Genomic DNA, 13,848 nt, shown 5'->3' on the forward strand with positions numbered 1-13,848 from the left:
GAATCAAATGAATAATCAAGCATCCTGTAAAAACTTATGACTCGTGTCAAATGATGAATCTTATCAAGACTCAAATGAGAATTATTTCCACGCAAATTTCGGTATCTCAAATGTCTACCGAGATGTTTACAACTAACGAGGATAGTAATTGTGTCTTGCATAATATTCACCGAATAGATGTTCCACTTGGAAAATTTAATAATCATAGCGATGGCAAGCGAGATAAAGAAATTCCGAATTGAGTAAAATTACTCGAAACGAGAAACAAATCACGTTGATGATCGAAGATGATGAAAAGGACTCGGAGGTTGAACGGGATAAAAATAATCGCGCTCGGGTCGATTCAGTTGTGTCGAATTTTTCTATTCAAATATTTATACATGATATTCTGCATACCCGAAATCGCCGAAAATTTCGGTGTCTGCGTAAGAATATCATACACTCATATACGTATCATAAGTTATGTTCTAACGGTAATTACAGAGAATCGCAGGTTTGGATAAGTTTACGCAATAAATGAATTGCGGAACATGTTTCTGCGAAACTTCTACGCGTCTGAAAATGGTTCGCACAATTCTATAATTTCGATAGTTACACACATAGCGCATTGCGTACCTAAAATTTATAATATCCACATACGTATCGCCACCGAGTGCGCCAATTATATATATATATATAATAATTATCTTATTACATAACGTATAATCTATATATTGTATTTACTCAAACTGTCTGCAATAAATGATGATTATTAATCTTAGTGAGTAACGTTTAATGTATGTAATGCTAACTATTTGTCAATTGTAATACGAAAGGCAAGGTGGTTCGACAAGGTGGTTCAAAGCTTATTAATTATAGGTTTTCGAATTGTTTTCCCATCGATTATCGTCGAATATCATCCGAAAAAAATTCACCGTTCGGTTTATCACCGAGACTTAAAACAGCTGCGAATCGATACGTGGGGATAATACATTTTTTGTGCAATGATAATTTGATTATTATCACAGAACGTTATTTGAAAATGCATCAATTGAAAAGTAGGCACCGATGAATAAGAATTATTAAAAAAAAAAAACGCATATTTATAAGAATCACAGAAATAATAATGCGAGATTACGGAAAATAGGAAGAAACAGATTGAAATCAGTATTTCGGTGGTGATTCTCAACGCTCAGAAGAACCCCCTGTGAAAAAATACCCATCGTAATAAGTACACGAATAATAAGAATATACACATATGTGTATATAATTCGACGTTTTTCTAGAATCATGCCAAAAATAGCAATTCTAACACAAGCGTAGAATATTTTGTCCCAAAGTTTGAAAAAGAGAAGTATCAAGAAATATAACGATTGAGCAATTCTTGGGTTGAAAAGTAAAAGAATTCGTGCCAACGATCGAAGGTCCAAAGACTTCAAGCTCGGTAAATAACACAAAATAAATTAGATAATAGATAATTGACTCGATAAAACTGTTGGACATTTTTTTGCCTGATGCAGAAGATTTTTCAAAATTTGACAATCAAATGTGAATTTGAAATGCAAATTTTTTCTTCCGCTGAACGTCACTGAGTTGATAAATTATGTCTGCGTTTATATGAGGATTGTTTTCGCCACGTTTTCTCGGTTTCGTATAATAATTAAAATGACATTTCAATTGATAAAAATCTACTTGAAAAAATGGTAATGTAGGTAGATATTTCTAGTATAGTTTGGAAAAAAGTACGTATGTATGTTACGCATAAGGTAGATTATTCTATACCTAAGCGTGGGCACTTCTCTTATAATATATTTACATAATGTCGTATAATAAGAGATATATAATAGAGTACGCTGATAACACGATAATCGTAATTTAGTTATTTATATATATATATATATACGATATAATTTATGTAACTAGCCTTATAATATTACATATTTTATGTAAGTTATTATCAGCGCAGTTTTTGTTTGAAATTACACCTAAGTATTAAAACGATGATGTATATCATACACGCAAAAATAAAATATTGCAGCGATTAATGTACATACGTGCTACGCGTATTGTAATATATGTATACAATGTAAATTTATTCACACTGAGAAGAAACAGTGGAATCGAAATCAAGGCAACGCATAGTCGAATTTCTATTCCGTATAGCCAAGGTTTGTATTTTGATTGAGTAGAAATTTGTTTGATATTCAGAAGAAATTATTTTTTTCGCTCAAAGTATAATTAGGTAAAATTTAGTAACTATTAGTTTGATTTGGGCAAACTTTCACTCTGAAATTGCATAAATCCTATGCACAAAGAATATCATAAAACTGAAATATGCGTAAACTTGTTTCGAGTAAATTTTTCTCTCAACGACAGAAAATCGGTTAGTTTTTTTGTCATTAATTACACCTATCATCGTCACTTGGGCGTGAATTTTAACGTGACTAATACGTATAAAATAAAACAGTGAAACTCGACACGCTGAGTGACCGACTGCGCGTGTGCAGAAGATTCGATCTCCATTCGCTGTCGAGATCGTGCGGCGGCAAGATTTTTGTCTGCTAAGCAGTGGAGCCAACTCCGCGGCACGGAGCACGAAATGTGAAATTCCCTTTGTTAGATGGCGAATTGAAAGTATGTTGTTACGATGACTCGTAGCCGTAATCAGTCATCAGTCAGTTGTTAATAGAAGTTTTCCATGCCTTCCCGAATCGTTAGATTCGTTATTCGAGACCTGCCCGACCCAATACCGTTCGCATGGCCCGCATAACCTTCAAACGCCGAGCCTGACTGCTGAAGTTTACGTTGGCCAGCCTGCATGAAAATACGACGGATCTCGCGCATGCGCAATCGGACTGAAAATCTGTCAAGTTTTACCGTTTGCTCTCGCTATTTAATATAATTATATAAATCCTAATGAGTATATGCGGATTATTTATTATATATATTGAACACACGCAATATCATAAATCTGACAGTTATTATACGCATGCTAATTGGAGCACTCGACGTAAATTCAATGTATACGTATACGTATATAATATTATATTAATATATCGCACTGAAAGCTTGGGAATTCAACCTCAAATTGATATTGGACCCTCATTTTTACTATCAGAATTACGAATGTTCGTTGTCATTATGCGATTTCCGGCTCATTCATGGGTTTCGACTTCGTTGTCTATGCGGCTGCTTCGTATTCCGGACTTTCCGGTCCACGGATAAATGTCCGGACAAGGCTGGCACGTCTTCATGTATCTTACGCCGCTTTTATGCCACAGATTGCAGACCTTTGGGTTGTTGCACTTCTTCGGTCGTCCCTGAAAAAAAAAAAAAAAAAAAACAACAATAGTAAAAGATTAAGTCTCTGTGAAACTCGGTTTAGGCTAGAAGTTCAACTAAGGATCTATCAAAAATGGAAAGTCAGAAAATTATACAAGACTCTGAATCGATAACTGAATCAAATTCTGACGAGTTTTGAGTTCTGAGATCAGAAAACTATCCGCGTGGGAATCTAAAAAAACCGAACACCGTGAGTTTTGCTGGAATTAGATTGGTTACATTGTATTAAAGAACTCTAGTCGATGCCAAATCCGCATAAATTGTCCGATTTAAATTAATAACAGCTAAATTTGTTCGTAAACGTATAAATAAGAACACAAATATATGCATGCATGACCCTGTACCATGATTTTGCATAGTTTGTTATTCCAGTCAGTTCAAAAGCCAAATAAAAATTCAAGCTCAAGGATTTTGTCGATAATTCATTCACAAACCAGATAACGTATGGTTTATCAAAACTGGATACGCGGTACTGTTTTGGTAAAAAAAAAAAAAATATAGAATAGTATTTTATGTCAAACGTTTGTTTTTCAAATGTTGTTTTTTTTTTGTTCCTCCATAGTTAGCGGGCATTGATTCAATCTAATTCAATTCGAATAATCTCCATTGCACTCATTTAGTCTTTATTGCATTTTTAATCAGTTAGTTTTTTTGGCGAGAAATTACAAGCTTTATCTAAATGACACGTTTAAGGCACGTCACATGTGATTGCGTACCTGGTAATTGCACTGGAAGGGTTCAAAGTTCGCCAATTGCGTAGTTGGCGTCGGGTTCCTGACCCATTCAATCGCTTGCGTGTTTGTCACAAGCCAAACGTCGTCCATCGCCACAATAGTGTCCAAGAACGAGATGAATCCTTCCTTGTGATGAGCTTGCGTAAACCAAGCGGCGTGATAAAAGAGACCGAAAGGTGCCCTGGAACACGACGAGAAGATAATCAAAAAGTTGAATAAACTTTTCATTCCGATCATTTTATCATCACCCTTGTCATCATCATCATCATTATCATCATCAATCATCGATGACACTAGGCACTTTAATTTTCAACTATTTCAGCCCCGGTACAATCAATGATTTTTTCACTGTCAACAACTGTCACTGTAATTAATCAACTATAATATTAAAGTGATCATAATCTTGTCACCTTGCTCACTATAATCAACTAATTATAGAAACAGAATTACTGTATGTTTTGTTCGTTAAACAATAGATTATCCAAAATATTTTGATTTATTAGTGTACATAAACATCGTTGTAAATATTTTGGTTAGTGTAACAATTTAATTCATGAAAAACTACAATGTGTCACAAACCTGTGAACAATTACTTAATCTAATTATCACAATAATCGTTGATTTTATATCTATATATTGTTAAAAAAATTGCTATCGTGAATTACTACAATTAACAATGTCGACAACTGTTTCCGGTGACTTTTTTTTTATCGCTATGTCATTGTCAATTATTTTCGTTACTGTAAATGTAATTACTAACAGTCAGTAATTTCCCTCTACTATAATTAGTGCCATTATAATCATTGACTTCGACTTCTTTTATTTACATAAATAGCTACAGTTACCATTATTAATATACGTCGCATAACGTGTCGGCGACAAACATTTCATAAATTACTATTATAACTCTTATTAAAGCAGTTACGATTCCGCCTCATTCATTAATTTCATTAGCGTAAAGTATTACTGTTATATTACATATCACTATACCATTAGTAAATCGGTATCCGTCAATTACTGTCAAAATGTTTAGTAGGTAATTTCCCTGCGATCATTTAAAAGTGTTCCAAGTGTTGGAACTATTTCATATATATATGATGTATCTATAAAATTCGAGATCCCTGAAACAACTATACTGATTTATTAATCATTCCATATTCATCTGACTGTAAAATTATTAAGATATACTTCATATTGTCTACTGTTTCCCCCAAAAAAAAAAAAAACAATAAAAAATAATAATAATATTATCAAAACTGCATTTTTTTTCTCGGCTTCTCCGTTAAAAAGTTGAAATTGTTTTCAAAGACGCATTCTTTGGCAGTTCTTCAGGATCTACCTCAATATAAATTTCATATTCGAAATGACCAGAACCTTGTAACTTGAAAAACACATCAGATCAAATTTTTTCTAACGACAGGAAGTGTTACGAAATCGAAGACAATTAAAAATTCAATTCAAAACTGTGATAAAATTTCTCAAAGTGTTTCTATAAACGCTATAGGCCGAAGGTGTAAAAATTCAAAAATTTTCATATCCTACTGTAAACTATGACGTATCGAATTGCAGATGGATAAAATTTTTTACGCATCGATCAAACTGACCGAAAGTTGATTTTCTTATTAGTTCACTAATTCAACGATTGCAATTACCATAATCCGAGAATGAAATCTTACCCCGAACTGGAATGAATTCCTTTATCTTTCAGCTCACCTGTTCGTCGTGTAATGTCGTTCAAAGTTCTTTATCAGCATTTTGTAGACGCCGTCGGCCGTCGGAGGGTTGCTGCAAGCGTCGCCCATCGAGCACCTGCCGCCGTTCAAGTCCTGCCACATGACCATTGGCACCTCCCAGAGACCCGGGTATGACCTGGTCGGACACGGCGGTATCATGCAGTCGTGGAAGAGTTTGTAGTCCAGGGTGTACGGCCAACTGGGTGGACGGTTCTCGTATATCGGCATAGACGAATCGTAGGTGAAGTTCATGTCCCATAACATTTTGAACATGTTGTTGCCGCCAACCTGGATGGTAATCATGTGAGAAAAAAAATTCACATCTGCATTGTGGTGCGTACTGTCACATTTTCGCGAAACTGAACACCCAAGTGCGCATACGACAAGGTTTCGTCTGTAGACAGGTTGACCAACTTTGGCTCCGCCCCGGCGCCAATCGTTAATACGCGGGAGCGTTTTGAGGTTATGTTTACCTAAATGCAGTCGTGACAAATTTTCGTTGACTCAAGTTCTCAACATAACCTCCTGCGAATTTTTCGAGCTTTTGAACTTTGTTAATACGCGGGAGCGTTTTGAGGTTATGTTTACCTAAATGCAGTCGTGACAAATTTTCGTTGACTCAAGTTCTCAACATAACCTCCTGCGAATTTTTCGAGCTTTCGAACTTTGTCTTCGCCCCGACGCCAATCGTTAATACGCGGGAGTGTTTTGAGGTTATGTTTACCTAAATGCAGTCGTGACAAATTTTCGTTGACTCAAGTTCTCAACATAACCTCCTGCGAATTTTTCGAGCTTTTGAACTTTGTTAATACGCGGGAGCGTTTTGAGGTTATGTTTACCTAAATGCAGTCTTGACAAATTTTCGTTGACTCAAGTTCTCAACATAACCTCCTGCGAATTTTTCGAGCTTTCGAACTTTGTCTTCGCCCCGACGCCAATCGTTAATACGCGGGAGCGTTTTGAGGTTATGTTTACCTAAATGCAGTCGTGACAAATTTTCGTTGACTCAAGTTCTCAACATAACCTCCTGCGAATTTTTCGAGCTTTCGAACTTTGGCGTCACCCCGGCGACAATCGTTAATACGCGAGAGTGTTTCGAGGTTATGTTTACCTAAATGCAGTTATGTCAAATTTTCGCTGCCTCAAATTCTTAACGCAACATATCCTTTTTTCGGCGAATTTTTCGAGCTAGCGTTCGGTCGCAACTGATTCCGAGTTGGTCAACCTGATAATTTGCTAAAATCCTCAGCGCGTCGATGAAATATTATATCAATAGAATCACGTGATTTGGCGCATGCGCATTTTCGTATTCGTGGAAATCACAGTGCATACAACATAATTTCTTGAATGAATTGATTTGACGATATTAAATTAGAATAAAACCGACTGATTATTCAACACTTTATCCGCCATAAAGGATCCAAAAGTATGGGTTTCCAAGTTCGAACGAAGTCTGATTGCTTAGAATTAGACTTGGAAGTTTGATTCTTTGGATCGAGATGAAACTATAATTACCGACAAAAATGGCGCTCGCATTCCCTTGATGTCATCCAAACGCACTCCTCCATATGCAGCGAGAATTTCTCGCTGTCCCGCCACTTCGCGAGCCCATTTTCGGTGAGAGAATTGTTCTCCAAAACTGTGCCTGGAATTGGATTATCAGTGAACAACGTAATTCTTCAATTGCCGCAACTTTTCGAACTAAATTATAAAAAAATGATGTATGATACGTTTTTGTTAGTTTTGAAATGATATGAATGGATATTAGAAACCGTGTAGCACTGAAGAAAGCTCAATTGTTATAATTAAACAATTCGTAAAGGAAGAAAATATACATGTCTATAATTATTACACACCGAACGAATGACTAACCGTTAGCTGTGATCATTACTATTTCATCTACAAAAATACTTAGGTTGTTAAATTAATCAACGGTATAATGAATAACGAATTTCCCTATAATCGCATGACAACTTTTCGTTATTAGTCACATAATCCGGAAACAATGCATTTTTTAATAGCTATTTGATATTGGAACAAACAAAATGAGGTAGAAAAACGTGACACTGAATAGATTTGCAAAATACACACCTAATAATAATGATAAAAATAATAATAACATTGGTAAGAAAATAATGTACTGAATTGTCAAACTTGAATCCTGAAATTGTAGTCCATTGATGAATCACATCAAAAATTTAACTGGATGGTTTTTCAGTTTGAAACATCACAAAAATTGAGTAAAAGGGAATACATTGTAAATATGTATGATTAATTAAGAAGGTTGAAACCAAAAAATTCATCAAATGTGTTCGCAGTCTCGGTTTGTTCGAATGAAAAAAAAGAATTACCAGAAAGTTTGAGAGAATATTTGATCAAAAAGATTTTTTCTACAACTAATTTATTTGAGTCTTGACAAACCTGAATATTTAAAAACTGATAATAAATCGGTATGTGGAATTGAGTTTAGACCATCGAAAATCGAAAGAATGTTCAGTATGAAAGGATGTAAATTTCAATAAAATTTACCCGACTAATTGAAAAGCTAGGTGAACGAGTGATCAAAACTGTGTTCAATTAAATTTCGATGAAAGATGAAACAGTAAAAACAGGAAAATGAAAAATCCAGACACCCAAGAAAACGTTCTTAATAAAAAACGGAATAACATTAATATAGAAACCGGCAAACATAAGGCGTAAAATGTTATCACAGGTCAAACATTAAAATGTGAAATAAAAACCTTTGCGAAAAATTCACGAAGAGAAAAGTACGTGATCAATTTTCCAGAAATGAAAAGAAGAAATAGCTTGAGATCGCCGCAAAAGGGAGCGAAAATGGCAAAATGCAGGCTGCGTTTCATAGCTAATATTTGCACGTAATCCGTAATTGAAGAGCAAAGCCCGCTTCCCACGCCTGAAGGAAGGCTGCAGCATGCATCGGCTTATACAACTTAGAACGCGGTTATTACAGAGGTATGAGCATTACAGCGAGGATTTTCAATAGTTCACATATGGCAGCCAATATAAATATTAAAGGTTTCAGAGACTGCAGAGCGGTAAGGAATTTTTTCCAAGGTTTGTGTCAAAGTATATTACGTTCGACAATTAAAAACATGCAGTTCCTTATTCGTAAGCCTTTCGTACGACGTGGGTGAAAAGTTTTTGATGTTTTCGTTCCTCCTTTTTTTCATCATATTGAAGTTAGTGACGTTATTTCGTAACGATTCATGCTGGGAAAAAACCATCATTTGACGTAATAAGACAAAACGCAGCCATGTTTCGAAATCTTATCTTCATTAAAATCAGTGTAAAGTTAAGAAAATCATGATTTTATCCCTAATGTTTCGTTACGATAATGTTACTAATTTCAATCTCATCTTTTACAGATGAAAAAGAAGCGAGATAATTACTGTGATACAGTTCAGAATTTCTATTTGACCTGTCAAAAAAAGACCATTTTTCTAGAAAATTGATAATCGGTAAGTTATCATTTTGTGTTGAATTATCCATGAAGCGTTAGAAATAATGTATCGAAATTCATATCTGACACTGAGAATCGAGTTAGGTCAAAAAAGTATTGAAATAAAAGCGCAATGCAACAAAGGATTCAAAAGTGCAACTGAAGCTAGCCGCTACGTTAAATTAAGAAAATTGTCTCGTCAAAAATACATACGTTTGACGAGAATCATTTGACGAGATATTCGTAGATTGAGTATTTGTCACATAATTGTTACGAATAAACGCTTAGATATCGATGCTGTGTTTCAAATTACTTAAGAATTATTGAAAATCTGATATGTTTGTTGAATTTCATTCTACGATGGCTCATTTCACTTGGCCAATTATTCACCACAAAGTTGCTGAAACAGATTTCTTTTTCTGAGTAGTCAATTCAATATTGCCATTTGGTATCATCAGTTGTCAATGTTGTAAAATCAAATATTAAACGCCGTCAGTATCGTGAAAAAAAAGCTTTTCAGTCAGTTCGTAGCCTTAACGGTTTTTCAAGAATGAAATTAGACTTCGTAGATTAAAATCTAACCTAATAATATTAATAAAAATTATCGATAATTAATTGGCCAAGCAGCATCTTTGTAAGTATCGCCCGACTAGCGTCATAAAAGGTCAACTCCGGGAACCGCATCGAGTTGTAAAATACTCACAGAAGATAAACGAGTTATCAAGTTACGTGGGATTATCAACTGCAATGTTCTGCTCGAGAGGAGAACCAGAGGCTACAATATAAATAAACTACCGCGTTCTGGTTCTCGGCTTATTACTTTTCCCACACTAACCCACGCCGATCCTGGACGTCATTGTCCGAGTTTGCAGAATCGAGTTGTTACCATTTTAGACGACTTTGTCCATGCAAAACGCAACACGATGCGATGCGATGCAATGCAATGCAATAATAACTGGCACAAGACAAATCTGTGTGTATGTGTGAAACAAACTGTTCAAGTTGCGTCACCTTGTTCTGAACTACAATGTACGGCTATAGGCTGTACGAGTATATTGCAAAGTTTAGTTGAGAAGAAAGAAGTACGAGAAAAAAAAACAAAAACGAGCCTTGATGATGGGAAAGCCTTGTAAAGTCGCTGACAATGAGAAATTATCCGCTAATTCCACGCACAAAGAATCTTGAGCTTATTGTTAGTCGTGTGCAATTCTATTGCACGATAATTATCTCTCTGAGCGCGATTCAGCTTCAAATAGCCTTCGAGTAGAACGGATAAAATAGATTTATGTTTAGTTGTTTTTTTTAGTTCTTATTCCTGTCTTTCGTTTCTCTCGCGTCAATTTCTACCGATTTGGACGAGGTATAGTTACGTTATAATGTACATACTATTTATTACCTCATCGTGACAAAAATATGCAACTATACATAATTACGACATCGTGACGAAATTTTCTTGACGAAAGATTTTTCCCTCCACTCTTGTGATTACAAAAAATTATACTAAATATACACGCGGTAATTGAAAAGATGGCAAATGAAAAAAAAAAAAATGCAGAGGTATTCGATTAACTTTATTCAATCAAATATTCGTGAATAGAAATCTAAATTTCAAGTAATTCTGCTTGAGCGGACGTTAATTCTCAGTACGTTTAAAGAGCGTGAATTTTTTTGCTATTCCGAGTTTTGAAACGTCGAAATTTTTGCAGGTTTCTATGCAAAACCGTATTACTATAATTTGGTATGGGAATTTCTGCGTTTTGATTCTCTCTTTTGAGCCACTCACGAAAGAATTGTTCGTGAACGAAATTTTTTCAAAAATTATCTCTGAATATTTTACTGAACGTAACAAAGTGGGAATTTATATCTAGGCATTTGCGTGTTCGTACGTCACGCTTTTCACCAGGAATTATAAGGTCAGAAGGTCGACTGCCGAGTCTTGGTAAGTTGAACTATCCTTTTACTGACTGCGAAACTATTTATATACTGCATCACGCAGTGTAAAGGAACGCGGTTTGTACGAAGAATGTTGCTGTGTAAAATGTAGTGTTCAACGTTCATCGACTGTATTGTAACTGAAATTACATCCATCAAATAAAATATTCTGTCAAGACATTCACTGCGCTACTAATAATGATTATTATCGTTTTGTTTTGTGTCTTCTTTCTTCTCAATAATTCTGTGCGAATGATACGGTGATAATAATACTAATAATAATAATAATAATAATAATAATAATAATAATAATAATAATTGAGTACGTTGTACAATAACTTGACTATAATAATCAATGTTGCGTAATGTTATTTCAGCTAATTATAGGCAACGCAGTTTTAACAATGTGAGAGCTTTGCTTCGATCGAGACGCGAAATCTCCTACGTAATAGCTATATTAATAATAATAACAACAATAATTGGCAATTAAAGACTTTATCCCAGAGAATTATCTTCCTTATATATAAATATATTGAGGAAGTTGGTGTAATGTTATTATGTTATCATGCGGATGCGATCCAATTATAACCTTGTTTTCGAATAGCGTGGTGAAAAAAAAAACCGACTGTAAACCGTACGGATTTGGGAATATTTGGTTAATTGCCTGAGTGAAAACAATATAATTATAATGGCTGACTTTTTCTTCTTTCTCTTGCGTAAGAACTTCAGAGTACGTGGCATAAAATTTTATCAGACGCGGTATCATATTTTTGTTTTATACATTGTCAGATCGACAGAATTGATACTTTTTTGTACAACTGGAAATATTTTTGAAAATAGAGCCCCAGAGAATCAGAGAGCCGAATCCTGCTGTTTAAGATTTTTGCATTCCGCGAATATTTGGGGTCTGTAACCGAAAAGGTTTCTGTATATCGCCTAAAACTGAATTGAACTTTTGCCTATCAGAATCTTGGAATATGTGTAAAATGATGACTTGAATTTTTGAAATTTAATTATATTCCCAGCAGGTACAATATTATCGATATACAAAAAATTCAGTGTTCGTTTGTAATCCGAAAACATTGAATCTACGCAATTAAAAGTTACGCAAGTCGAAAGCCAAGAAATTGTTTCGGATCTTCAAAAATCAAATTTCTGTATGTTCTCGAGAGAATTGCGGTTCAATTTCGAAAGTGTGCCTTATTTTCAATATAAAAAAACGTAATTCATGGGGTTCAACAAAGCGATCGGGTGCGTTAAGATTGGAAGCTGATTGAAAAAATCAATTTAAGGAAACTGCTGAAAATTCTCGAGCCAAAAAAAACAAAAAAAAAAACAAAGGAAAATAAAAATTACGGATTGGTGCACGTAAAAGGTTAACAATTATTTGTACTTACGAAACTGTGTGGGACGCAATTTCGTGACCATTAACGTAAAGGTTTTGCACCTGACTGTAGTCAGTCCACTCGTGGGAAACGTAGAATGTTGCTGAGATTGGACATCCATTTGGATTTTTTCGATCTTTTTCGAACAGGTCCGCGTACAAACCTTTGTTGAGGTCATTTACAGAGTCGTCAAAAGTCAGGAGGACCATCTGCGGTATTTCTTCTGGCGTGTAACCCCCTGAATCGTTGCCGGAATCGGTTTTGATCGACCGGGAATTCGGGATATCGGAGGGATCGGATTTTCGTCGAGTAACAAGCGATCGAAGTCACAGAAAGAGGAAGAGAGAAAGAAAGAGAGAGTGGTGAAGATCACAGACAGTTTTCAGGTTAGGCGTAGAAGATCAGGTCGGAAGTGTTAGGAATTCAGGAGTGAAAAAGAACACAAAGAAAAAAACATGTTAGCGATCACCATTCAGTGTTAGTTGCCTCGCAGAAAATACATCGAAGTACCGATTTTTTGCCGATTTTCTTGCCGATTTCTTGCCGATTTTCATTTTATTTTTCCAATTTATGTGTTTTGAAGTGACCGTTGTAATGTGTGTAAAACGCTCACGACGATTATGATATAATCGGTAAATACTAGTCGTGAACACCGCGGAGCGAAAGCTAAAAGAGCGTGAGAAAATCGGCTCGAGTATTAATATGTAATGCTTGAGAAAACACAGAAAGAAACAGAGATAGACAGAGGGAATGAGAGCAATTAGACAACCAGCTTCGCCTAGACGCGCGTATTACACATATATTATTCCGTAAAAGGCCTGAGCAAAAATATACAAAATCGTTAAAAACCGGTTGACTCAAATTTTTCAGGATCAGTTTCTGCGTTATGGTTTGTACGGGTAAATTATCGGTGACAAAATCGTCATTATTGAGAATCCCAAAATTTATGACAAGTTCAAAATCGGTTTTGAAATTATCAAGTCAAGTTGCCCTCGTCGAAGCTTCAAGCCTTCGAAGAATATTATACGCGATTTTCACCCAACCGGGATTCGAAAACAAAAAATGATGACGGTCAAATTACGAAACCTGTTGAATCTGTTAAAAATTCTGCGAACTTTTTGTTGGAAAATTGAAATTATGGTTTGAGCAATGTGTTTGATTCAGCCTTTTCCGGAGTCTTTTGATACCGATTCCGGACAGGTCGTGCAAGTTTCGTTGCCCATTTTTCGTTTTCGATCCGCAATCCGGGTAGCGGATGACGTGAGATACAAATGTGTGTGTAA

At 35.3% G+C, this 13,848-nt stretch overlaps 1 protein-coding gene across 2 annotated transcripts in view; it reads right to left on the reverse strand.

The window, feature by feature from the left end:
• Positions 1-342: 342 nt before the first annotated feature.
• Positions 343-13,848, reverse strand: part of Cda5 (Chitin deacetylase-like 5) — a 58,292-nt gene continuing 44,786 nt past the window's right edge. Inside the window, exons 12-16 of one of the 2 annotated variants that reach the window (XM_046625714.2) lie at positions 12,578-12,803; positions 7,304-7,433; positions 5,769-6,076; positions 4,038-4,236; positions 343-3,299 (exon numbers count right to left, since the gene is read on the reverse strand). In XM_046625714.2, the coding sequence (XP_046481670.1) occupies positions 3,135-3,299; positions 4,038-4,236; positions 5,769-6,076; positions 7,304-7,433; positions 12,578-12,803 (1,028 nt within the window). In that variant the 3' untranslated portion in view covers positions 343-3,134. The remainder of the gene's footprint in view (positions 3,300-4,037; positions 4,237-5,768; positions 6,077-7,303; positions 7,434-12,577; positions 12,804-13,848) is intronic. The other variant, XM_046625715.2, reaches the window with a different exon arrangement.

This window comes from Neodiprion pinetum, chromosome 5 (genome assembly GCF_021155775.2).
Source record: "Neodiprion pinetum isolate iyNeoPine1 chromosome 5, iyNeoPine1.2, whole genome shotgun sequence".
In the NCBI taxonomy this organism is placed as follows: Eukaryota; Metazoa; Arthropoda; class Insecta; order Hymenoptera; family Diprionidae; genus Neodiprion; species Neodiprion pinetum.